The sequence below is a fragment of the Trachinotus anak genome, unplaced genomic scaffold, assembly GCF_046630095.1.
Source record: "Trachinotus anak isolate AG129_WGS33_773 ecotype Australia unplaced genomic scaffold, CSIRO_AGI_Tana_v1 ptg000025l, whole genome shotgun sequence".
Classification (NCBI taxonomy): domain Eukaryota; kingdom Metazoa; phylum Chordata; class Actinopteri; order Carangiformes; family Carangidae; genus Trachinotus; species Trachinotus anak.
Genome location: NW_027273876.1, coordinates 16,032,464 through 16,053,161, shown reverse-complemented (window position 1 = coordinate 16,053,161; position 20,698 = coordinate 16,032,464). Strand labels below are relative to the sequence as shown.

At 39.7% G+C, this 20,698-nt stretch overlaps 1 protein-coding gene across 1 annotated transcript in view; it reads left to right on the top strand.

The window, feature by feature from the left end:
* The first annotated feature begins 1,507 nt into the window (after nt 1-1,507).
* antxr1c (ANTXR cell adhesion molecule 1c) overlaps nt 1,508-20,698 on the top strand; it is a 40,151-nt gene continuing 20,960 nt past the window's right edge. Inside the window, exons 1-11 of the mRNA XM_071462671.1 lie at nt 1,508-2,152; nt 12,771-12,842; nt 14,297-14,368; nt 15,850-15,931; nt 16,068-16,098; nt 16,190-16,263; nt 16,379-16,447; nt 17,126-17,206; nt 18,264-18,324; nt 19,630-19,728; nt 20,167-20,236. Of these exons, the coding sequence (XP_071318772.1) occupies nt 1,995-2,152; nt 12,771-12,842; nt 14,297-14,368; nt 15,850-15,931; nt 16,068-16,098; nt 16,190-16,263; nt 16,379-16,447; nt 17,126-17,206; nt 18,264-18,324; nt 19,630-19,728; nt 20,167-20,236 (869 nt within the window). The 5' untranslated portion in view covers nt 1,508-1,994. The remainder of the gene's footprint in view (nt 2,153-12,770; nt 12,843-14,296; nt 14,369-15,849; nt 15,932-16,067; nt 16,099-16,189; nt 16,264-16,378; nt 16,448-17,125; nt 17,207-18,263; nt 18,325-19,629; nt 19,729-20,166; nt 20,237-20,698) is intronic.

Below are 20,698 nucleotides of genomic sequence, written 5' to 3'. Positions count from 1 at the left end.
TGCCTGGTTTGTGCATAAATCAGACATAACAGCAGACTAGAGCTCAACCAGACAAATATTTCCCAGAAAAGTAGCTCAGTGCCTAGGACCAGTACCAAAGAAATTAGGGGTTCTTTTTTCTGGCTATAAACACAGAAAATAAATACTACAAACAACTTACATTTTGAAATGTACTACTACTAATGTACTTATTTAAAACCATAGCAGTGGGAAATGTTTGATTTACATTAGAACAAACTTAGAAAAGCTCTGATATGGCAGTATAGTAAATAACAAACACTAATGCTGGATTACCGCTGCATCGTTTCCTGTGAATCCCATGTTGAATCCTGCGAATCCTGGTGGACTCTGCCACTAACAACAAAAACTACTGTATGCAGACGTAATTACAGACTGTAAATGCATTAAATAGCTTTTGCTGAAAGATACCAGCCATGAGTAGTATCAAAAATGGGGTGTTGTGACTTAAAGCAGATGCAGATATGATGGTGCATATTCTGAAATTTCACAGCTTATCACTAATTGCCATCTAGCAAACCTGGGGCCATGCAGTATTTCAGATGTATTGACAGTTCAGACAACAAACAGTCAATGTCCTCTGTGTGTCCTCTTTATGTAGTAGGTGATCTGTACCTAGCTTTTCACTGCGGATCAGGGGCTATATTCTTAGGATTTATTTTTATATATAAGGTCAAATGGTCAGCGATTACATTTTCTTAGTGACCAGTTCAAAAAAAAAAAAGTATTATATGTTTAATTGTAGAAAAGCTAAAGTTATCAGTCATTGTGTTGTTATAGATTTAATTCTGTCCACTCTGCTCCTTAACAAACGCACCACTGAACAAAGTGGTATCTTTGTATGCATGTGAAATATACTGAACATACTTGCTTCTTTGACATCAAGGCAAAACCTTGTTACTTCACAGCAGTAGGCTACTACTGAAGACCTGAAAGTGAGCTCCTCTTGCCAGAACCATCATCAGCAGTCGGCAGCTCACCGACTCCAAATTCAGTGGTGCTCTTTAAAATCTTCATCTGCGAGATTTCATAGCTTTCACGACTCTGTGAGCAGTTGATATTTTAGCGGGATTAAGAACACGGGAAATCTCTGCAAATATTAGGTCTACCTCGCAGGTGATGTCAGTGTCAAGAAACGAAGTAGGCTAATCAGACTAATCAAGGGAGACTTGTTTGCCAGGTTGTTTCTCTAGTCAAAAAGCCTCTGCTTGAAAGTGTAATTACAGGGGAGGAAGCTGTTCTCTGCCCCGCTGCAGCAGAGTGAACGCAAACAAACTTAATAAATATACAATGTCAAAGCACAAAGATAAACACATTTGTTTAGGGTGAAGAGACCGCTGTTACAATAACATCATCCCCTCCTATTCCACGCCAGCATGCAACGTGAGGGAGGCGCAAAATGCGATCCTGACCCATTTTCCCCTCTTTCTCTCTCCTCCTCAAGATGAAATACGAAACCTGGTCCATTTCAGCCAAGTCTGTCCCCTGGGCTCCCAGTTCCTCCAGCGCCAACACTGCTCTGCATTACACAGTTTCATTTGGCTTTTTCAGACTTAAACCAGTTTTGACACTTTGACAGGAAACTTTTATCCTTTTTTTTTTCTTTCTTTTTTTTTTTTTTTTTTATGAACCACCCACTTCATTTTATCCGCTTTCTCTCTTTGCATTTGTTTCTGCAAAATTTTTTTAAAAACCCTTTTTCTGCCGACTGCATGTGGATTGTGAACCACCGACGCTTTTATTTTGTAATCGTTCCCTTTGAGAGACAGCATCTCCCCACTGGCGCTCCGACCGGGATGCGGGTGGTCGTGATTGTAAACTGAGCGCAAAACAAAAGAGACGTGGGAGCATCGCCTGCATCCTATTGTCTCTGGGATGTAAGAAGCCATTGAAGTACTTTTGGGTTGTTGTTTTTTTTGTTTTGTTTTTGTTTTTTCCTCAAAGGGATTAACTTTTTTTTTTCACGAGGAGAAATTATGGCGAGATTTTTGTTGAACGTGCATTTTGCTCTGGTTTTGTTGGGATTATTTTTACTCAGTTCTCCATCCGCAAGAGCCGAGCCGGAGCTGCCGGACGAGGAGGAGGAGGAGAGTTCCTGTCAGGGCGCTTTTGACCTGTACTTTGTGCTTGATAAGTAAGTGCGACCAGCTTTTGGTACCATTTGCTGTTCATGAAGACATATACGAGTCGGTGTAACTTGGATGCTAGCGGTGAAAGAAGTTAGCATAACACCAAAAAAAAAACAAGCTAACATCTGCGTGTTGCTGTTAAAACTTTAACGGCCGGCTTTATTTATGCCTAGTTTGTGTCATGGTGTAATTGAGGACAAGTTAGGCTGATTATTTTCCACATGGGGAATGGTAGCCTACCAAAATTCCAGCTTCAAACATGAATGCTTAAAAAAAAGTATTTAAAAAAGAAAAAAAAAAAAAAGTTTAGCCTGTGTTGTTGAGTTTGGCTAATTAGCGCCGCTGCGTCTGAGCGTGATGACGCTGGAAGGGAGGCTGACTTGCAGAGAGTACAGTTTGCTGAATAAGCGAAAAGACGAGTGACGACTTGGATGCTGCACTTCAAAAATAATCTCTCTCTCTCTCTTTCCAAGTTTAAAACCACGACCCCTTTTGAAATCCTATTGAAAATAAAGTTTAAAAAGAAAAAAAAAAAAAGGACTTTTCTTCTGGAGGGGAATACTGAGGGACTTTTTCTTCTCTTTACCCGGTCACCGCTCACCATTCACTCTTTCATTTCCACTCTGTACGCCCACATAGGAAAAATGTTGTGGTTATGTGACATCTTAGCACTGGACTTCAGCAGCTGGACTCAGACTGCCGGGGAGAAAATAAAATGTCAGAGAGGCTTCTGGGCTGCCTGTTATTTTCTCTGCGCATTCACTGTACATTTTATAGACACTAAGTGCAGTCACATGTTTTCTGCCATTATGCAAACACAGGAATCATCCCTTGTGCTATGCTGTGACTCAGTATCCATTCAAAATTGTAGACTGAAGGTGCTTCTTGATGAATTTAAAGATCTAAACTTTTATTGGCCAGTTATTGTAACTGTCAGGTTTTTATCTTGGGATGATCTCCCTTGGGTTTAAAGCATATTGTTGTATCAGCTCTTCTCCTTCCTCTTGCCTTAATGGAGCAATGCCAGGAATGGGGAGGAGAAACAAGAAAGGACAGGAAGCAACAACATTTATAGAGAATGTGGTCTTAATTTGGAGGAAAAAAAATGTTGCATACAGCACCTTTAAAGGCCTGTTTTGGGGGTTTGGTAAGTTTTATACAGATAAGCATCATTAGTGGCTATATAACAACTCATACGTCACTGCTTGGATGGCTTTATCCAAAAGATTTATTTTTTTACACTGATTTGGAATTATTAGTGACCATGTAAGTACTTTGTTATACTTGCTGACCTTTTCTCCCTTCCTCCATTTGATTCCCAAGTAAAAAGGATCACAAATATGGTGGGACTGCACCCCAGATGTGAAAGGCTGCTATTGGCTTGAGCTGTGTGGTAAACACTGACACATGCTACAAATAAGGAAACTGCTTCTTTTTTTTTTTTTTTTTTTTTTTTTCTTAATATCACATGCTATTGTTAGCTCTCCTGTGTGCTTTGGTACTGAGTCTGGGGGTGACTAACAAGGTTTAGATATCAGTTGTGTACTTCAAACAGGAGGAAGCTCATTAGAGACCAGTCTCAGCTGTCCCTCAACCCCATCCCTCAGGCCTGAGCTGGTTTTATGAGACCGTCTGAACTCTGTGCCCTGCTTGATCCATATGGAAGGCGTAAAGATCAATGTGAGGAGGTCGCAGCAGGCCTGACACTGCCATCCCTAGAGAGCCATGCTGCTGCCATCACTTAAAATTGCACATTCAAAAACATCTTAATTGATAATAATGTGGGGCTTTGCAGTATTGTTCAACATTAACATCGTGTCTGGAGATATGGGTCCATTTCATTTAGAATGAGTAACACGCTCTGGGCATGTTACTCAGGTGGAGGAGAGGGTCATGAGTTTTACAGTAACGAGGAAAGATAAATGCTGCGTTGGCTCATAAAGTTGACTCCAAAGGCATTTATTGCAGACTCAAGCAGATGATGTCACATCATGGCTCGAACAAGTTGGACAGTGCTCTCTGAGACATATAGGCGGCTGCAATCTGAAGCATACAGACGGTCGGTAATGACTGCAAGGTTGCCAGTTTGAATCTGGGACATGTAAATGGAGTGGGTTTGGAAAATTAGGTCTTTAGCAAGACACATTATCCTCAGTTGCTAAGTGGTGTGTATAATTGAAATTGTATATAATAGGCCATAGGAAAGCAGGGTTGTTCCATTACACTGTAGAAGTGTTTTGCAGCAACATGGCAACAGTTATGTGACAGAATTAAAAAGTTGCAACCAAATAAACTTACATGTGTCCCATCAAATTCTAGCAGGTGTCAAACTATGACTTTTTTTTCACTAATTAAAAATGTAAAGCTTTAATAATGAATAACCTTAGACACAACTGCTAAAGCTTAAACATCTGATGGAGCAAAACAGGGTCAAAATGAAAAGACACAGTATACATTCAACACAGTTGTTTCAAATTCAATGGTGTGTTACAAAGGTGTAGCTTGGAAAAACAACATGAAAATGTTCTGTCTTTTGGTCAATAACAGTTTAAAATTGTGTTTTGATTACATAACTTGTGGGAATGTATGGTCCATAGACTCACCCTGCCACCCGCTCATACCAATTTGACATCCTATTCCCTTGTTGAGGTGTGTGGCATATATCAGGTAGTCGTACGAAGCGATTAACTGACTCTCCACTAGTGCAACCTAAATGAAACTACACAGAAACTAGACCAAGAGTCACAATGCTAAGATGCTCGCAATGACACTGCTATGATGCTGATGATTACAATATGTACTGTAGGTGCTCCATGTCCACCATCATAGTTTAGTGTGTTGGCATGCTAACATTTGCTAATTAGCACTAAACAGAAAGTACAACTGAAGCTGATGGGAATACCATTATGTTTCCAGTCAGAGAGGAAAAGTCATGCAATCCATCAAATAGTTTTTCTAATATTTCAGTCTGTGGTGGACTAACCAACCACCAGACTAATGGACTGACTGGAAGACCAGTGTTGCCATTTCTAGTGCTACACCACTAGCATGGATAAAAAAATGTGTGTACAACCAAAATCTAACGGCCAGTTTCCTAACCAGAACTCCAGAGACAGGACAGCTGCATTCAGGACTTTGGGCATAAATGTTTTGGAGAGATTTGCTTTTGGTTCATTAAGCTGGCAAACAATGAAGCCATATACCTAAAAGATATAAGATACCTTTAAGTCCTATATTGCTGTATGTGCACATATACATATGCTGATTCAGAGTGGGCAGGCAGCAGCTTGCTGTTTTATATGGGACACAGTGCCAGAGGAATTTTGAGTGTGTTCATATGGTAGATAAATTCACCTATAGGCCAAATGCCAATGTTCAACCCTTGAAGAAGACTGCATTTAACCATGTTGTTTACTGATTGGGTACAAATTAGAAGACATGGTAATTCCACATTATTGCTATTTATTTATTTATTTATTCAGATGTCATGGAGAGATTAATAAGTATTCACACAGGTAGTGTAGTCTTACAAGCTGTCTTCCCCTCTTTATGCCACTGTCTCTCAGCTTATGAATAATAATAATAGTAATAATCTTTCTCTGAATGGCCGCAGTCAAATCACAACCATTTCTGTCTCATCCTCATTTTTCCAGAACACAAGTCATGGCTTCAAAATGTTTTTATTGTTGTTGATGTAGTCACAAGTAATCGCTCCACTTGGGCATTCGGCCATGTTGCCTGAATCCAGGCAGGTCAGCGGAAAACCCAAACTGCAGCTGCACTCCATAAATACTTTCAATATGTCTAGCTGCGGAATACGTTCGAGCTGTGGAATGACACCCGCTCTGTGTCATTTGGCCTCTCACAGCGTGTTGCTTTGGTGTTTTCAGCAGGAAGACATGTCTTGTTAAATGGTATCAGCCCTTAAAGCACTGAGGGACACAAAATGGACAAGGGATTTTAAAGCGGATGAATGCCAGTCAAAGTCCAATCCAAACCTCCTGGTAATATTTGATACATGACCCTTCCTCAGTTAACTGAAAAAAAGTGCATTATAAAGTACATTTTTAGATGGTGAGAAAAAGACTGAAAAAGAAAAATGTGTATCTTTTGACACACATCTCAAATGCCTCTCCACCAACTAGTTACCCAATCGTTTTTTCCAAACAATTCCTCTCGGTTTTGGAATAGACGTGAAGCATTAGCTCAGAAATCACGCAGTAAAGACTTTGACTTCTGCAATGGCTGTAAAAGTAGGTTAGTGGTTTTAAACAAACAAATCCTTGAGCCCAGTCAGTTAAATTGGAGCACCATCATTGGATACAGGCTGGGGTGGTGTGGGTAGGCCCAGCTGGAATGGCAGACAGCCTCCTTAGCAGAGTTTGGATTTTTATTATTTTTTTTATTTTTCCTTCTTCGACACTTTGAACCGTGAGAACGAAGCTGAGAGCTGCTAAGCCTTCAGACCCATGGAGCTTTTTCCCACATGCCGTCATCCCATTGCCCTCTGGGATAGAAGTGGCTGTTGGGTAGTTGAGAGTGGACTTGGTTAAGAAATTAAAGAAGAAAAGCAGTTACTCCTTGACAAACCTGCTTCAGATGTAGTATCCTTTGCTTGAGTTACAGAAGTGCAGGAAAAGTCAACAACTCCCTGACATGCAAAAAGTCAGTTTAGGGCCCTTTGTTTGAGAAGTCACATAAGTAGAACAACATGCAAGCTGTAAACACAACAATGGGATAATATGACCTTACCATTTACATTGAGACCTGATGTAAACGGTGAGACTGAAGCAAGGTTGCGTGCTGTAAAACACTAAAACACTTGGTAGAGCTCTGGGGAACTGCAGAGTTGAATCATTTCTTACATCACAATTAACCACTTTGCTAACCTTGCTGTTATGCTTCAGAAATGCACTAGTGTATTTTCTACCATTCCAAGCATTATTTATTGGTTTCCAATGATTTTTAGCCATGCTAGCAGCAGGGCCTTAGCATTGCAATATCTGCTACATCTCAGATTCTTATCACTGTCATTTGCAACATTTTTGTTTATTACCATTCTGTGGTAACGTAATAAAAACGTTTTAAATCAATCTTTATCTATTCAACATTATTGGTACGCTGGCAAACATTTATTCACACATTCACTGTGATGGAACATCAATAAGTGAAGACAACAGTCAGCTAATTGATTTACATACTGTGTGGAAATACATAGAAACTAGTGCACAACTGGAAAGTTAGACAAGATAAACATCCACAAGTGAATAACTTCATAGCCTTGAACTGGTCAGCATACATGTAAAGTACACATTACTTGTAGTTAAAGACATAAAACATGGAAGCACACTGATATTATCCTTATGATGTACTGTTGCTGTTGTTTTTTTTCTTGTTCTGTCTCACTGGCTTTCTGTCTGTCTAACCACTTCCCCTCCTCCAGCTGAAATTTGGGCTGTCGTTAACACATGCACACACACAAACACACACACACACACACACACACACACACACACACACACATATACACAGTTTTCTCGAAAACACACTGCACTGGGTGACTCAGTTTCTGCAATCTCAGCCAGTCAGCAGAAAAATGCATCATTACAAATGACTGGAGATGTTTTTATTCTTTAGGTCCTCTCAGACTCATGGGAGAAATTTACAAAATTCCCGTCTCCTCTTTACATGGTCTGTTTAGCGTCGCTGAACACTAATGATGATGGGAATTACCTCCCTCAGTGCCCACAGCTATTTGGAAACAGTAGATCACTGCAGTGAATGATGTCCTGATGTAGCAGCAGAGGAAATTACTTTATGTCTCAACTATGTATAATTTAGGACAACTTACCTCTAAACAAGAGGTGTTGGTGGAGATGGTGTATAGTTTTGCAGACCATTTCTGAAAGGAAACTTTTTTGATATTCTTTATGTATTTTTTCTTTTGGGTGGGGCATATTGTGACCTTATTAGAGAGCTGATAGCAGAGAGATAACAGGGAATGAGGAGGGCAGAGATAGGTAATAACATGCAACAAAGGTCCCTAGATGGACTTCAGCTGGGGACATTACCACCCCTAGGCCATATGGGCACCACAGCTTTTTAAATATTAAATACAGTGTTCATCTTTTAGCAGGATGCAGGATGCAGGCTGTAGCGAACATCCTGCAGACCCTGCAGTGATTTCAACAACTGTTTATTCCCTCTTTATTTGCTTCCTTTGTCCTTTGTTTTTGTTTTATCGGCTATAAACAAGCTCTTATGATCCTGGACAACAAACCATAGAAGCTACCATTATTGCAGCACAATCCCTGCACATGGAGATATAACATTTTTAGCTAAACAACATGACATGGCATCTCCTCCCACTCAGAATTTCCTCATTAAGAAGAATACTTAGGACACATTTACCAGATCAATGATAAGAGGGGCTATTGCCTTCCCAGGGAGGAAAACCCTTGACACAGTTTCAAACGCTTTGCCTGCCATCTTGCACAACCTTTTTCCTTTTAACATCACATTAGACTTTGTTATGTAATAATTACCTGCTTTAATTACCTTCACCATTATTTTCATGTTCTGCTCTGCACTACTTACCATCTACTCTTGCCTTCCTCAGTTTCTTTTCTTAGATTTGGTCCTTAGCTTGATCGGGTTCATGTTTTGTCTGCCTGATTTTTTACTTTGATTTTAAATGGTTTATATTGTTGTTTTAAATGGCTAATTCAAAATCTGGCGAACAGCTAGAAACTAGCAACACATTTGGCATCACTGGCATTAACAGTACTACTGATCAATGCTGTGGACCCAGTAAAAATAAGTTATAAAAAAGTCAAACAAATATATGTAACCGCAGAGTGATTTAATCAGTAGTTTACTCCTTGCTTTGGTGGTCTGGTGGTGTTGGTTCGTGAGGCTGTTTTGACTTGTTTGCCAGATGCATTGGCTGAAGCAGGTCAGAGAGAAACTTGGCCTTTAAGTTGAAGCTTTCATCGAATCATCGCCATGGTTCCTCTGGCAGACAAGTCTGCAATCGAGCCAACAGATTTTTCACATTATCTCACTCCTACTCAGCTGAATTTACTGTAATCTCTGTAATCTCAACTATTAGACTCTTTGTCTTTCCCTTACTCCTTCCTCTCTTTTGTTTCTTTTCCTCTCAACCCTCAAATGGCAGAAAGCCAGACACATGCTTTTTATCTTTCTCTGAGAATCTATCCAATCAAGAAAACCATGTCACCCAGCTTTTGACAATCTGCTATGACATAACTTCAAACTGCTGTTGGGTGTGATCACTTTGTCGGCAAATTATAACGACTCTCACCTCTCAAAACCTTTATTTTCCATGTTCAAAACCCCAAAGCGCCCAAGTTCAAGGCTCAGCTCAGACCATTAAAATTAGATCAAAGGACTGAGGGAGAAAAAGGGCACCGCATTAAATAGTTTCATCAAGAATCATAGAATAAAATGGCCCACTTCCTCTCCCAATGGTGTTTGAACAGGTGAGTGAAACTGCAAGCTAGGCCTCGGTCCCACGATTGCAGCCACCTCAGACAATCGAACCGTTCCAAGGCAAACAAGAGCCATTGTGGTTGAGAAATAAAGATAAGCAGCTAAAAACCAAAGGTGGGAGTCCTCAGATTCACCCTGATGTTAAATAAATACTCAAAAATGATTCCCACACCTCACATGACTGTTAGCTGCAGGAAAGTTTTACCAGACTTTATACGCTTTTTTTTCCCCCCACCACTGTTGCTGTAATGGAACAATCTGTACAGGAAACTGGCTCCTGCTATTCCTTCAGGTTAGAGGCCGTCTCTGTGTGTGCGCCTGTGCAATCCTTGTGTGACTATTTCTGTTTACGCTGCACATTTTGTTGGACATCCAAGTTAAATACCTCCCCCTCTTCACCTCAAGCTTTTTTATTTTGGGAGGATTTTTTGTTTAGCTTGTAAGGTCTTGTCCTCTTTCTTTGCTCCGTCAGCCTGCACAGGAATGTAAAGCCTTGATGTGGGGGAACAAGTCATGTCATCAGAACAACAACAGAACTGAGAAAACGCCAGCATAGGATGTTTAGTTGACCACCATTTGTGTCTGTTCAGATTAGAAGAGGGAAAACACTGAAACTTAGATAACATGTATATGTTATTGTGGATGCTTTATTGTATTTGGAGTAGATATTTCAGAGTGGGTGGCCCATGGGAACCCAAACCTGATTCTCAAGCCTTGGCAGTGTTAGTGCAAAGGCCGACTAATCACTGCAAATTTTTGCTTCCTTTGTAGAAGCTCATCTTCTTCTGAGCAATCAGCCTGTTTCCTTTGGATTTTCTGTTGCTGACGTTGTATGAGGTGGTTCTCTTTTCGGCTATCACAGTTACTCATGCTGATTTTCCTTGAAAGGCTTGTAGCTGCAGGGTTTTTGTTTGATATGTGTTTCAGAGTCAGACATTTCAGCATCTGCAAAAGTAATCACTGAACTGCAAAAATTACGGATTAAATTAATCTCTTTAAGATAATATAGAAGGAGAGGATCTGTCTTATTGTTATTTCAAAGATACAAAACACAGTTCACTTGGTGTGTATTCAGTCAACCAAACAGGGCATTTAATACAGATCCAGAGTCTGGTTTGGCAGGATAAAAAGCCTTGAATGAGTTAGGCATGATGGGAAAGTCCCTTGTATTCCCTAGCTATGTCTACCCCCCCCCCCCCCCCCCCCCCCAATCAACCCCACCCCAGAGTGTAGCCAAATGGTTACCCCTCCACTGCTTAGCAATGACACAAAAACACCACTGGGTATAACCTCTGTGACACTCAATTGCAGACAAATAACATTTGTAACAATTCATTTCCATTTCAAGTTTTGGCCATACAGCTGGTGCTGTTCTCTAAAGCAATTTGCAGGAGTAAGTCTCCGTCAGTTCCTGTATCTTTAAATATCCAAACAATCAAAATATATTGTACTGAAAATTGGGATTAACCTCATTTGCTGAACAAATGTTTTCTCAACAGCCATCAAGGCACGGAAAGCTCAAAGAAGAAATGAGAGATGGTTCATTCTGTTTGTTGTGTCTAGATGTAATTCTCACGCAGATTTCTGGGTCTGCAGTTTGCTGGGAAGTGATACAACGAAAAGGTAAACTTGGATACCAGAGTCACTGTTTAGTCTGGTTCCCTCTTTTACAACACAAGTCACATTGAAGTCATGTCATGAGAAGTCATGAGCATTTGCTGTTTAATGTCACTAAAAGTGCTTTTTTGCTATCAACGATGAAGTTAGAGAAATAAAAAGACACTGTTGAGTTTGGGTTTTGCAGAAACAAAGGCTTCTCAGTGGACTGCATTATGCTAAATGGAGGTTCTTCAATAGATCCAGCTAATCCCTGTGGATAAAAATTGGTGTTGACCCTCTGTCCCACACAGAGAAACAACAACACATCATAGCTGGCCAGTTCCAGTGTGTCTAATGCTGTTACATCAGGCAGCCGGCACCTAGAATAACATTCAGTCAGCCTTCCTCTTTATTCTAAGTAAGCCTCATCCTCTAAACAGGCCTCTAGTTTTACCACAGTCAATTAGCTCATTTCCCATGTGTCATCTTCTCTGGCTCATTCGTTAGCTAACAGATGACCTCTTGACTGGTTGCATCTTGCCGGAAGCCGTCTCCCTTAACGCACACACTTAATAAAATTGCTACAAATACACACAGACACATACAAACACACACACAATCTGCCCAGAGGAAATGAACGTAGCTCCATGGGGAGTTTTTTTTTTATAATAGTCCAGATTTATGGAGCTCCCCCTGGGGAGACCAGGGCCTGTTTCCTCAGCCTTCAAGGGCTCATTCAGGAACCACAGGGGTGCTAAATTACATACCAGACCATGCCACCAGCCTCTTTTATCTCACCAGTGCATCATGGCCCCAAATGTATAACACAAGCTAATTGTTTTAAGAGTTTCCCACAGTGGTGTTTGTAATATACAAACAAGAAGGTCCATGTTTTTTAAATGAAATTTAGCTTTAATATCCTTCCTCCAAGGTTTTTTAACAGATAAAAGATGTACTAGCTACCTATCTGTTGCCAGCTAAACGGCTAAATAGCATGCTGGTTCTTAATATTAAGTATATTAGTTAAGTAATAAGTAATATTCCTTCAAATAGATAAGCAAAAAACAAGTCTTTTGGTTACAGAAAATTGTGATAGATGAAGATGCAGTAACAAGTTGAACAGTTGTGTTCTGTCCAGTACACATACATGTTATGGAGCTAATGATTTTACCCCCTGTTGTGTTTGGCTAACAAAGCTGTATTTTTCTTGTTTGACTACTCTGCCATATGGAGATTTGTGTGTATCTGAAAAATAGCTTAAGCCTTGGTATTTTGTTTGAGTTCTTGCCGAACAAGTCATTTGTAACTCAGAGAAATGATATTTACAACTGTTATCTGTCAACCATGCTATCTTATAATGAATAATATGTCCTCTGAAGAAAACGTATCATTTACTGTTGTACATGACTCGCAACTTGATTTGTTTCAGAGATGCTGAGATGTCGCATTAAGATGAATTCTTTAAACATGGCTTGTTTTATTTTAATGATTTTCCATTTGTTCTTATCTTAGGTCTGGCAGTGTGAAGAATCACTGGGAGGAAATCTACTACTTTGTGGAGAACCTAGCTGAGAAATTCAAAAGGTAAGCATAAACATGTTGGTAACGCAACTTACCCATCAAATATCCAGGAAAAAGTGGAAACACATAGGCCGTGAAAAGTTTCACAAATGGACTGTGAGTCTCTAGACACCAAAAGCCCTGTTGCCTCTGTGCTTGACTTCCTGAAGTCCAGGGATGTAGATTACTGAAGAGAAACCCACACTTTACACACCAGTCACCACCAGTAAAGTAAAATAAAATCTGTCCCTACAGCAACAACTGGCCACATGCTAAGCCACTCAGTATCCAGGCTGATGTTTCACTCTGTCTCCGCAGTAGCTGGGGTCTGGGACCAGCTGGCGTCTGGTGTCAGTGGGGTTACCAGCAGTGACTAGAGGCTGGAAGCTCTTTATGTATATGCCCAGTCTTTTTATTTTACAGCCTCTTTAGACTGAGAGAAAGGCAAAGTCTTATGAATGCTGGGCAATGGTGGATGCTTTAAATGGACAAGGCTAATGAAAACTAAAAACATTATAGCTTAAAGTGAGGCAAATATTTTTTTTCCAAGTGATAATCAGATCTTATTTTAATAATAGGTTTGAGCAATAAATAACAGTCTTAAAATGCAGACTTCATTTTAATGCAATGCAGCACTAGAATAGTAAGCATGGAATAAACTGCAATATTTCAACAAATGGTCGCGTCCTTCAGCTCATGGGCGGCTTTGTTTTGAGTCTGCATCACCACGGCAACACCTGGAGATTTGCGGTTCAGCCAAAGCAAACAAAAAACCCTCCTCAAAGTTTCGGTTTGAAACAAACACAAGGAATTTTAAACAGCACAAATCTGCATTAACTTATTTTCTCTCACAAACAACACACTTTTCAGTTCAGATAATTAAGCGTGTGTGTGTGTGTGTTTACATGCATGTAATTCTTTTTGAATTAAAGCTTTTCGCCAATAAACAAAAATAAACATTTTCACATGTGAGGATTCTGAGAAGTAGTTTGAATGTCAGGAACTAAGTCACTGTCACGTACACTGGCACAAAGCCATGCATGTTGTCTTAGTGTCCTAGTGTGTTGAGCTGTATTCAAAACAACAAAATAATAACGTACAAAGACAGAGGAAGTGATGTAATTTGTCCTCAATGAGATATTAATTGTCTGATAGTTATTTTCATTATTCTGAGGAAAACAATGTGCTGCTTTCAAAGTATTTCTGCAACTATTGACGTAACTGAAATGATTAACCTCAGATGATGTGGAAATATTTATATTACTTATACTACTTATTGTGCAAAATGGGTAAACACCAACCAATAGCCAAATGCTGTTGAAATTCATCATTTGCAGTTACCATCAGTCTTTGACACATATGATCAGTAACTGGTTAATCAGTGGGGATTTTTTTATGACTTCTGTTCCAAAAACGATTGTGGGCTGCTGAATATTGTGTGTGATGACGTTTTTTTCCCCCCTTTTTTTCTGTTCCAGTCCAATGCTGAGGATGTCCTTCATAACGTTTTCCTCCAGAGCATCCACCATCATGAAACTGACAGAAAGCAGGTGAATTATGGCTGATAAAGTCTGATGATTAATGTTATCAATGAACATAGCCCTTTAATGTAATTAACAACAGCAACTGACAGACCTGAGCTGAATTTATGTTCAAAATAAATGTTTCTTTTAGCATAGAGAAACAATCAGCCCTAAAGTAAACTCAAACTAAAACACCAGAGTGAAAGCACTCTCTAAACTGACATGAAGCTGAAGCGGAGCATTTATATAGTCTTGTTTACCCCTCAAAGCACTTTACATTCGAAGCCACATTCACACATTCTTCAGGGTTCAGTATCTTGTCCAAGGACACTTCAAAATGTTGAAATGAAGAGGCAAGAATCAAACCACCGACCATCTGATTAGCAGACAACCCACTCTGCCTCCTGAGACACAGCCACCCTGTGGGCCTATGTCACTATGTCTCTATGTCATTGCAAAAAGTGTTATTTTGTGCTAGAGTCCTGTGTGTGAGAGGAAAACTCATTATTATCCTCCATCCTGTAAACTGAGGCTCTATGTCCAACAAAGGTCTCCAGCTTGAGTTGTCAGTGGTGGGAGTATAATTAAGATCCTATATTGAAGTAAAAGTAGCATATTTATAAAACGATGTAAACATACTCCATTACTAGCAAAAGTCTCATTCTCATTCTGCAGTAAATCTGTAGATTGTTAATACTAATGCATCAGCGTGTAAGATGTATTTTACTGTTGTAGCAGGTCAAGATGAAGCTAGTTTTAACTACTGTATATATAGTTTGTTAGTTTAGTCTCAGGCTTCCCATACAAAAGGTCAGGCCCATCCAAACGGTCACAAGATAATTAATGGGACATGAAAGCCAAAAAAAACAATGATATGCTCTCCAAGTTATTCAGTTTTTCTTTAATCTTTGCTTTTTTGTGAAATATTGGATATTTTAATCTCTTAATCTTAATTGGTATATGTGGGCAACTGTGGTTCAAGAGGTAGAGTGGGTCACCCACTAATCAGAAGTTAGGTGGTTTGAACCCTGGCTCCTCCAGTCCACGTGGAGGAGTATCCTTGGGCAAGATGCTGAACCCCAAATGACCTCTGATGGCTGTTCCACCAGTGTATGTGTGTGTGTGAATGGTAGAGGAAATGGTAGAAGTGCTCTATGTGTAGATGTAAGCGCTGTATGACTGTGTGTGTGTGAATGGGTGAATGTGGCTTACATTGTAAAGCGCTTTGAGTGGTCCATAAGACTAGAAAAGCATATAAGCAGTCCATTTACCATATTTATATCTGTGAGATAAATGTAGTGCATTGAAAAATAGTTCTCTCTAAATGTAGTCGAGTAGAAATATAAAGTAACATTAAATGGGAATATCCAAACTAAGGTAAAAGTACCTCAGAATTGTACTGAAGTACAGTACTTGAGTTAATCTGACACACAGGTGACAAATAGGACAAGACTGCAGATCAAATGTATCTTCATCAGAAACCATTGTGCTATGTTTCCTCTCTGCAGAGTGGAGATCAGAAAGGGGCTGAATGCTTTGAAAAGGGAGATTCCAGGTGGAGATACGTTCATGCACCTTGGATTGCAGAGAGTGAGTCTTTGTTGTTTTTATGATTCACGTGGACGTGGGCTCAACTTTAGCTCAAATCAAATCAAATCAGATTTCAGTGGATGTCTTGTCTTGTATTTCCTGACAAACTAACTTTAAAGTGTGTTCTTATTCAAAGGCAAATGAGCAGATATACCGTGAAAACTTTGGTAAGCAACAAATGACTCATTCTTGTGATTATTTACTTCAAGCTAAATTGCATGATGTTGAAGTTATAGCACAGCTTTATGTTTTTTCCAGGCACAGCCAGCGTGATTATTGCACTGACAGATGGAGAGCTGCAGGAGCATCAGCTCATCACTGCACAGCAAGAGGTAGCAACATCATACTGAGGCTGATTTCAGAGTTATTTTGGAAGTAGGGATACTGTCATTGCGTGAGCGCCAGATTTCTAAAAACAATACATTTATTCCCTCTTCCCATCAACAGGCGGAGAGAGCCAGGTCTCTTGGAGCTATTGTGTACTGTGTTGGTGTCAAAGACTTCAATGAGACACAGGTAATACCCATTCCAGTGCAATATCTATGCTTTACTTGGCTTTTTAATTGAACACCTATATCCCAAAATAATTCCCTAAATTTCACTGTGATTATCTTTAAAATCTTCAAGCCAGTTACAGTTTACCATGCATGTACTGTACCGCAAGAGCTGTGGAAACATCCAAAATGCTGTTACCTCCATGTTGCATGCTGCAGTGTGTGCTCAGTGGCCCCTGTGCAATTTGGCTAACCCATAATTTAAAATTTCCTGAAAACCAATCTGAGTGATTTTTAGCTCCGAGCTGCTGCAGATTCCAACACGCAAGGATATTTGAGAGCTATGGGATTGTAACCAGACACAATTGGCTTCAACCAGCTCTCTCAAGTTTAGATTGATGGTAAACTGACCCATTACCTGATTGTGAATGTGTGATTATTAATGTGCACAGGATGTGAATGGGAGTACAGTTCTTCCTCTTTACGGTGTCTAAAATGTCATACCTTTACATTTAAGGCCACTTTAAGATTGTTATGATAATATCAAATAGCAATCTGTCAGTGAACTGAATGTTAGAGGTTTCTCAATTTTCTGGTAAAGGTTTTGTGAATTGATTCTTTAATTCTTCTCTTTTAATTACTCACTTCTTCTCCCCTTCTCTCCTCCATCCACACCTCTCCCTCTCCTCTCCTCCTGTAGCTGGCCACCATTGCAGACACCATCGAGCATGTGTTTCCTGTCCTGGGTGGCTTCCACGCCCTCCGCGGGGTCATTGATTCGGTAAATAAACACTTCTCTGTGCAGGGAAGTTGTCCCAAAGCTAAAGCTGACAAACAAGGCAGACATCCACATTCATGTGTTCTGTGTCGGTAGAATTCACTTTTACTTCTTATTTGGATATTGAAGAACAGTCAAAAGTACAAATATACATGTTTTACGTAGAAGTCACTCAGTTACTGTAACATGAATATATCTAAGAAGTAATAGCTGAGGGTGAAGCTCATCAATAAGTCAGTCCAGTCACTACACTGGCTTTTACAGTGTTGGTGCTTAAAGAGTACATAGAGTTTTCAATTTTAACATCACATGAGAAAAAGCTTTAAGGATCAGTGAACCTATGCTATTTTGGGGGCCGCTGGCCGGGGCTGTGGGACAGAGTTGCTAATATTAGCATGTTAGCCTTAATTCTGATGGCATCCGAGACCAGCTGCTACACAGAAAGTAAATACTGCACTATTCGTGAGAGCAGCTTTTGAATGCCCGTAACCTGTGGCAGTACATGCTAATGCAGTAAGCTCATGTTGTGCTCTTTGACAGTAACTCTACTACTGTTGGTAGTCAGCTAATCAGCCGGACATGCTAATGATTACTTATCATAGATCAGAGAACAGCACTGTTGAATCAATTCTTTACACTTTCACTTTGTTTTATGAGTTTGAAAAGGCTAAAAAAAAGACAAAGATGCCCCCCTCTGAAGTCTTTACATAGTATTGCTTGCTGCAGCCCATTGAACAGTGCTTTGGGTAAGGAGAAATCCAAAGCTCAACAAGTCTACAGTGCCCAGTTAAAGTTGCTAAGCTATAACTGGACAGTCACTGTTCAGAGGAGGGGTTAGCAATCAGTTAAGTGAATGAATACTAATGAGACACACAATGATGCAGTATTTTAAGGAAATTATTACATTTTTAGTGAGGCCGAGGATATTTTTAATGAGCGTGAGCTCTTTGTATCTCATCTTTGTTGCAGTTAAATGTGAAAAATGTAAGAGCAGATTGTTATCAGTCGGACTTTTATGTAGAAAAACAATAACTGTCTTGTCTCCTCCTTTCCCCTCCAGATCATCAAGAAATCCTGCATTGAAATTTTGGCAGCTGAGCCCTCCAGTGTGTGTGCAGGAGGTGAGAAACCAGAGACGCACACACACACACACGCACACACACACACAAATGCACAACCTGAACCCGGTGCCGCCTGAGTCATTGACACAAATGCCACTCTGTCATCATTTCTCAAAGTGTGCGTGTTAATTTCATTAGTGGGTGCCTCATTTCTCCTTCTCCCACTTCAGTAATGACAATCCCAGACTGAAAAATGACCATTTATGGGCATCCAGGTCACTTACAGGAAATCTACTGGGACACAGTGCCACAGTGGGAAAAATGTCACAGGGTCTCATGAAAAGGATTAACTGCAAGAGAGTAGCAGTGGTGAGATTGGCTGCAGCTGAAACATAAAGTAGACAGCATGCTTTAGTGTCCTGCCAAGAGAAAGATTATGACAGCTAAAGCAACATTAAATGGACATTAAAAGGCACAAATGAACAGATAAAAGCAGGGGTTGATTAAACATTTCTGGCAAGAGCAAAAAGACTTTTATTGTTTTTCACATCTGCTTTTGCTTTTTTAAGCAGTGAATTACTTTCACCCTTTAAAAGGGAAAGCTTCTCACTTGACAGATTGAATTATATTCACTGGCCTGCTGTTGCAGCGAGCAACTATGCAGGTCCAGTCACACCTTTAAATATGCAAATTTGCAGGTATTTAAGTTAATGTCCAGCACTAGCTGGAGAATTAGAGCAAATTAGAGCTCATACATTTATTTGACTAACTAGTTTGTTAGTTTTCACAACCTGTCTCCATGCAAAATTAATTTCCTTCTTTCTTCCTTTTTTGTTCATAGAACAGTTACAATAACCTAGATAACAAAAAAATCAATATTAGAAAAAAGGGAAAGAAAATAATACATATATGAGCATATATAACCATGTACAAGTAGATTCCCATATACATACATATTTAAATTAAGTAAACATACTACAAAATAATAAAATGAAAAATGGTAGTCAGACAGACTAGTTAGTCTAGAGTTAGTACTATTTATTTATTTATCCCCTTCTACAGTTTAAATATTGCATTTTCTATTTATGATACTTTATGTTTTCACACCTAATGAACCACACTACAGTTCCTGAGTTTGATGGACTGAGCCCCATATTTTCAGATACATCCTGGTGCACTCAAACCAAAAAATAAACTGAATTATTGTAAGAAACCATTTAAACACAGTCCTTCTAACCATGCTTGGTGTGAGATGTAACTGTATAGTCTTGAACATGAAAATGAGCTTCATGTACAACAAATACAGCATCAAATGTCTGCTAAGTGTTTGAAATGTAATAATGTCAATGTGTGTTGTGTAACCAGAGTCTTTCCAAGTGGTGGTGAGAGGAAACGGTTTCCTCCATGCCAGAAACATTAACCAGGTGCTCTGCAGCTTCAAAATCAACGACACCATTACAATCAGTGAGTAGAGCCGCACCTCTGGTTGTTCCTTCCTTCTCATGTAAACCCAGCTTTCTGTAGCAGATTTTATAGTAGTCTTGTCTTTCATTTGTGTGCGAACCTGTGTATTCCTCATGAGAAAATGTGCGACTGTACAAAATAACCTCTGGAGATACAACAAACTCCTCAAAACACAATATATTTGAGTCCTTAAAAGTGAATCTTCACAAGAAGAAAACTCATACATGTAATTGTGTACCAGGGACATGCTCTCATGGAAACTGTGATGCAAAATATCAGCTTTTGAAAACCTTCTAAAGCCTTTATTGATCAAAATCTAGCTGTTTCATCCTTACACATACCGGTCTAAAGAGTGCCCATATAGTACAGTGACAGACAGCTAAATAAGTCAGAGTCTACTTCAGAAAGATTTATGAAACTACTGTCTCTGCGTCCTAGATGAAAAGCCGGCTGGAGTAGAAAACACATTCCTACTGTGTCCAGCTCCTGTCATCGATGAAGTTGGGAAGTAAGTTCGTCTTTTTTATGGCTTTATGATTTCATTTATTCTCACAGATCTTCTTTCAACTGCCTCTCAGTGGAAAGCACTTATATTTCACACTCAGTGGCATCCACGTGCATCTTAGATCACGTTCTTTGCCTCAAATACAGAAAACCACATGTATGCATACACGTGTGTATGTGCACAGACCATAAGAAGCCTGCCATACATTAGCTCTTTTTACGATCCCTTTCCATGGCCGCATTCCTCTTATCTAGATCCCAGTACAGCTTAGCAAAATACAAGCAGCTCTGTAGTCACACCAGCACATGTAGTGGTAAACCCTTCATGCATCTGTCCTGCTTAGAGCTGAGCAGTGAAAACAACTGCAGAAGCTTCCCAGCAGAAAGCCAAGACTAGAAACTGGAAAGCTAATGTGACTCAGCTGATGATTTGCCAGGTCATTGGTTTTAAATTCTGATGCCAAAA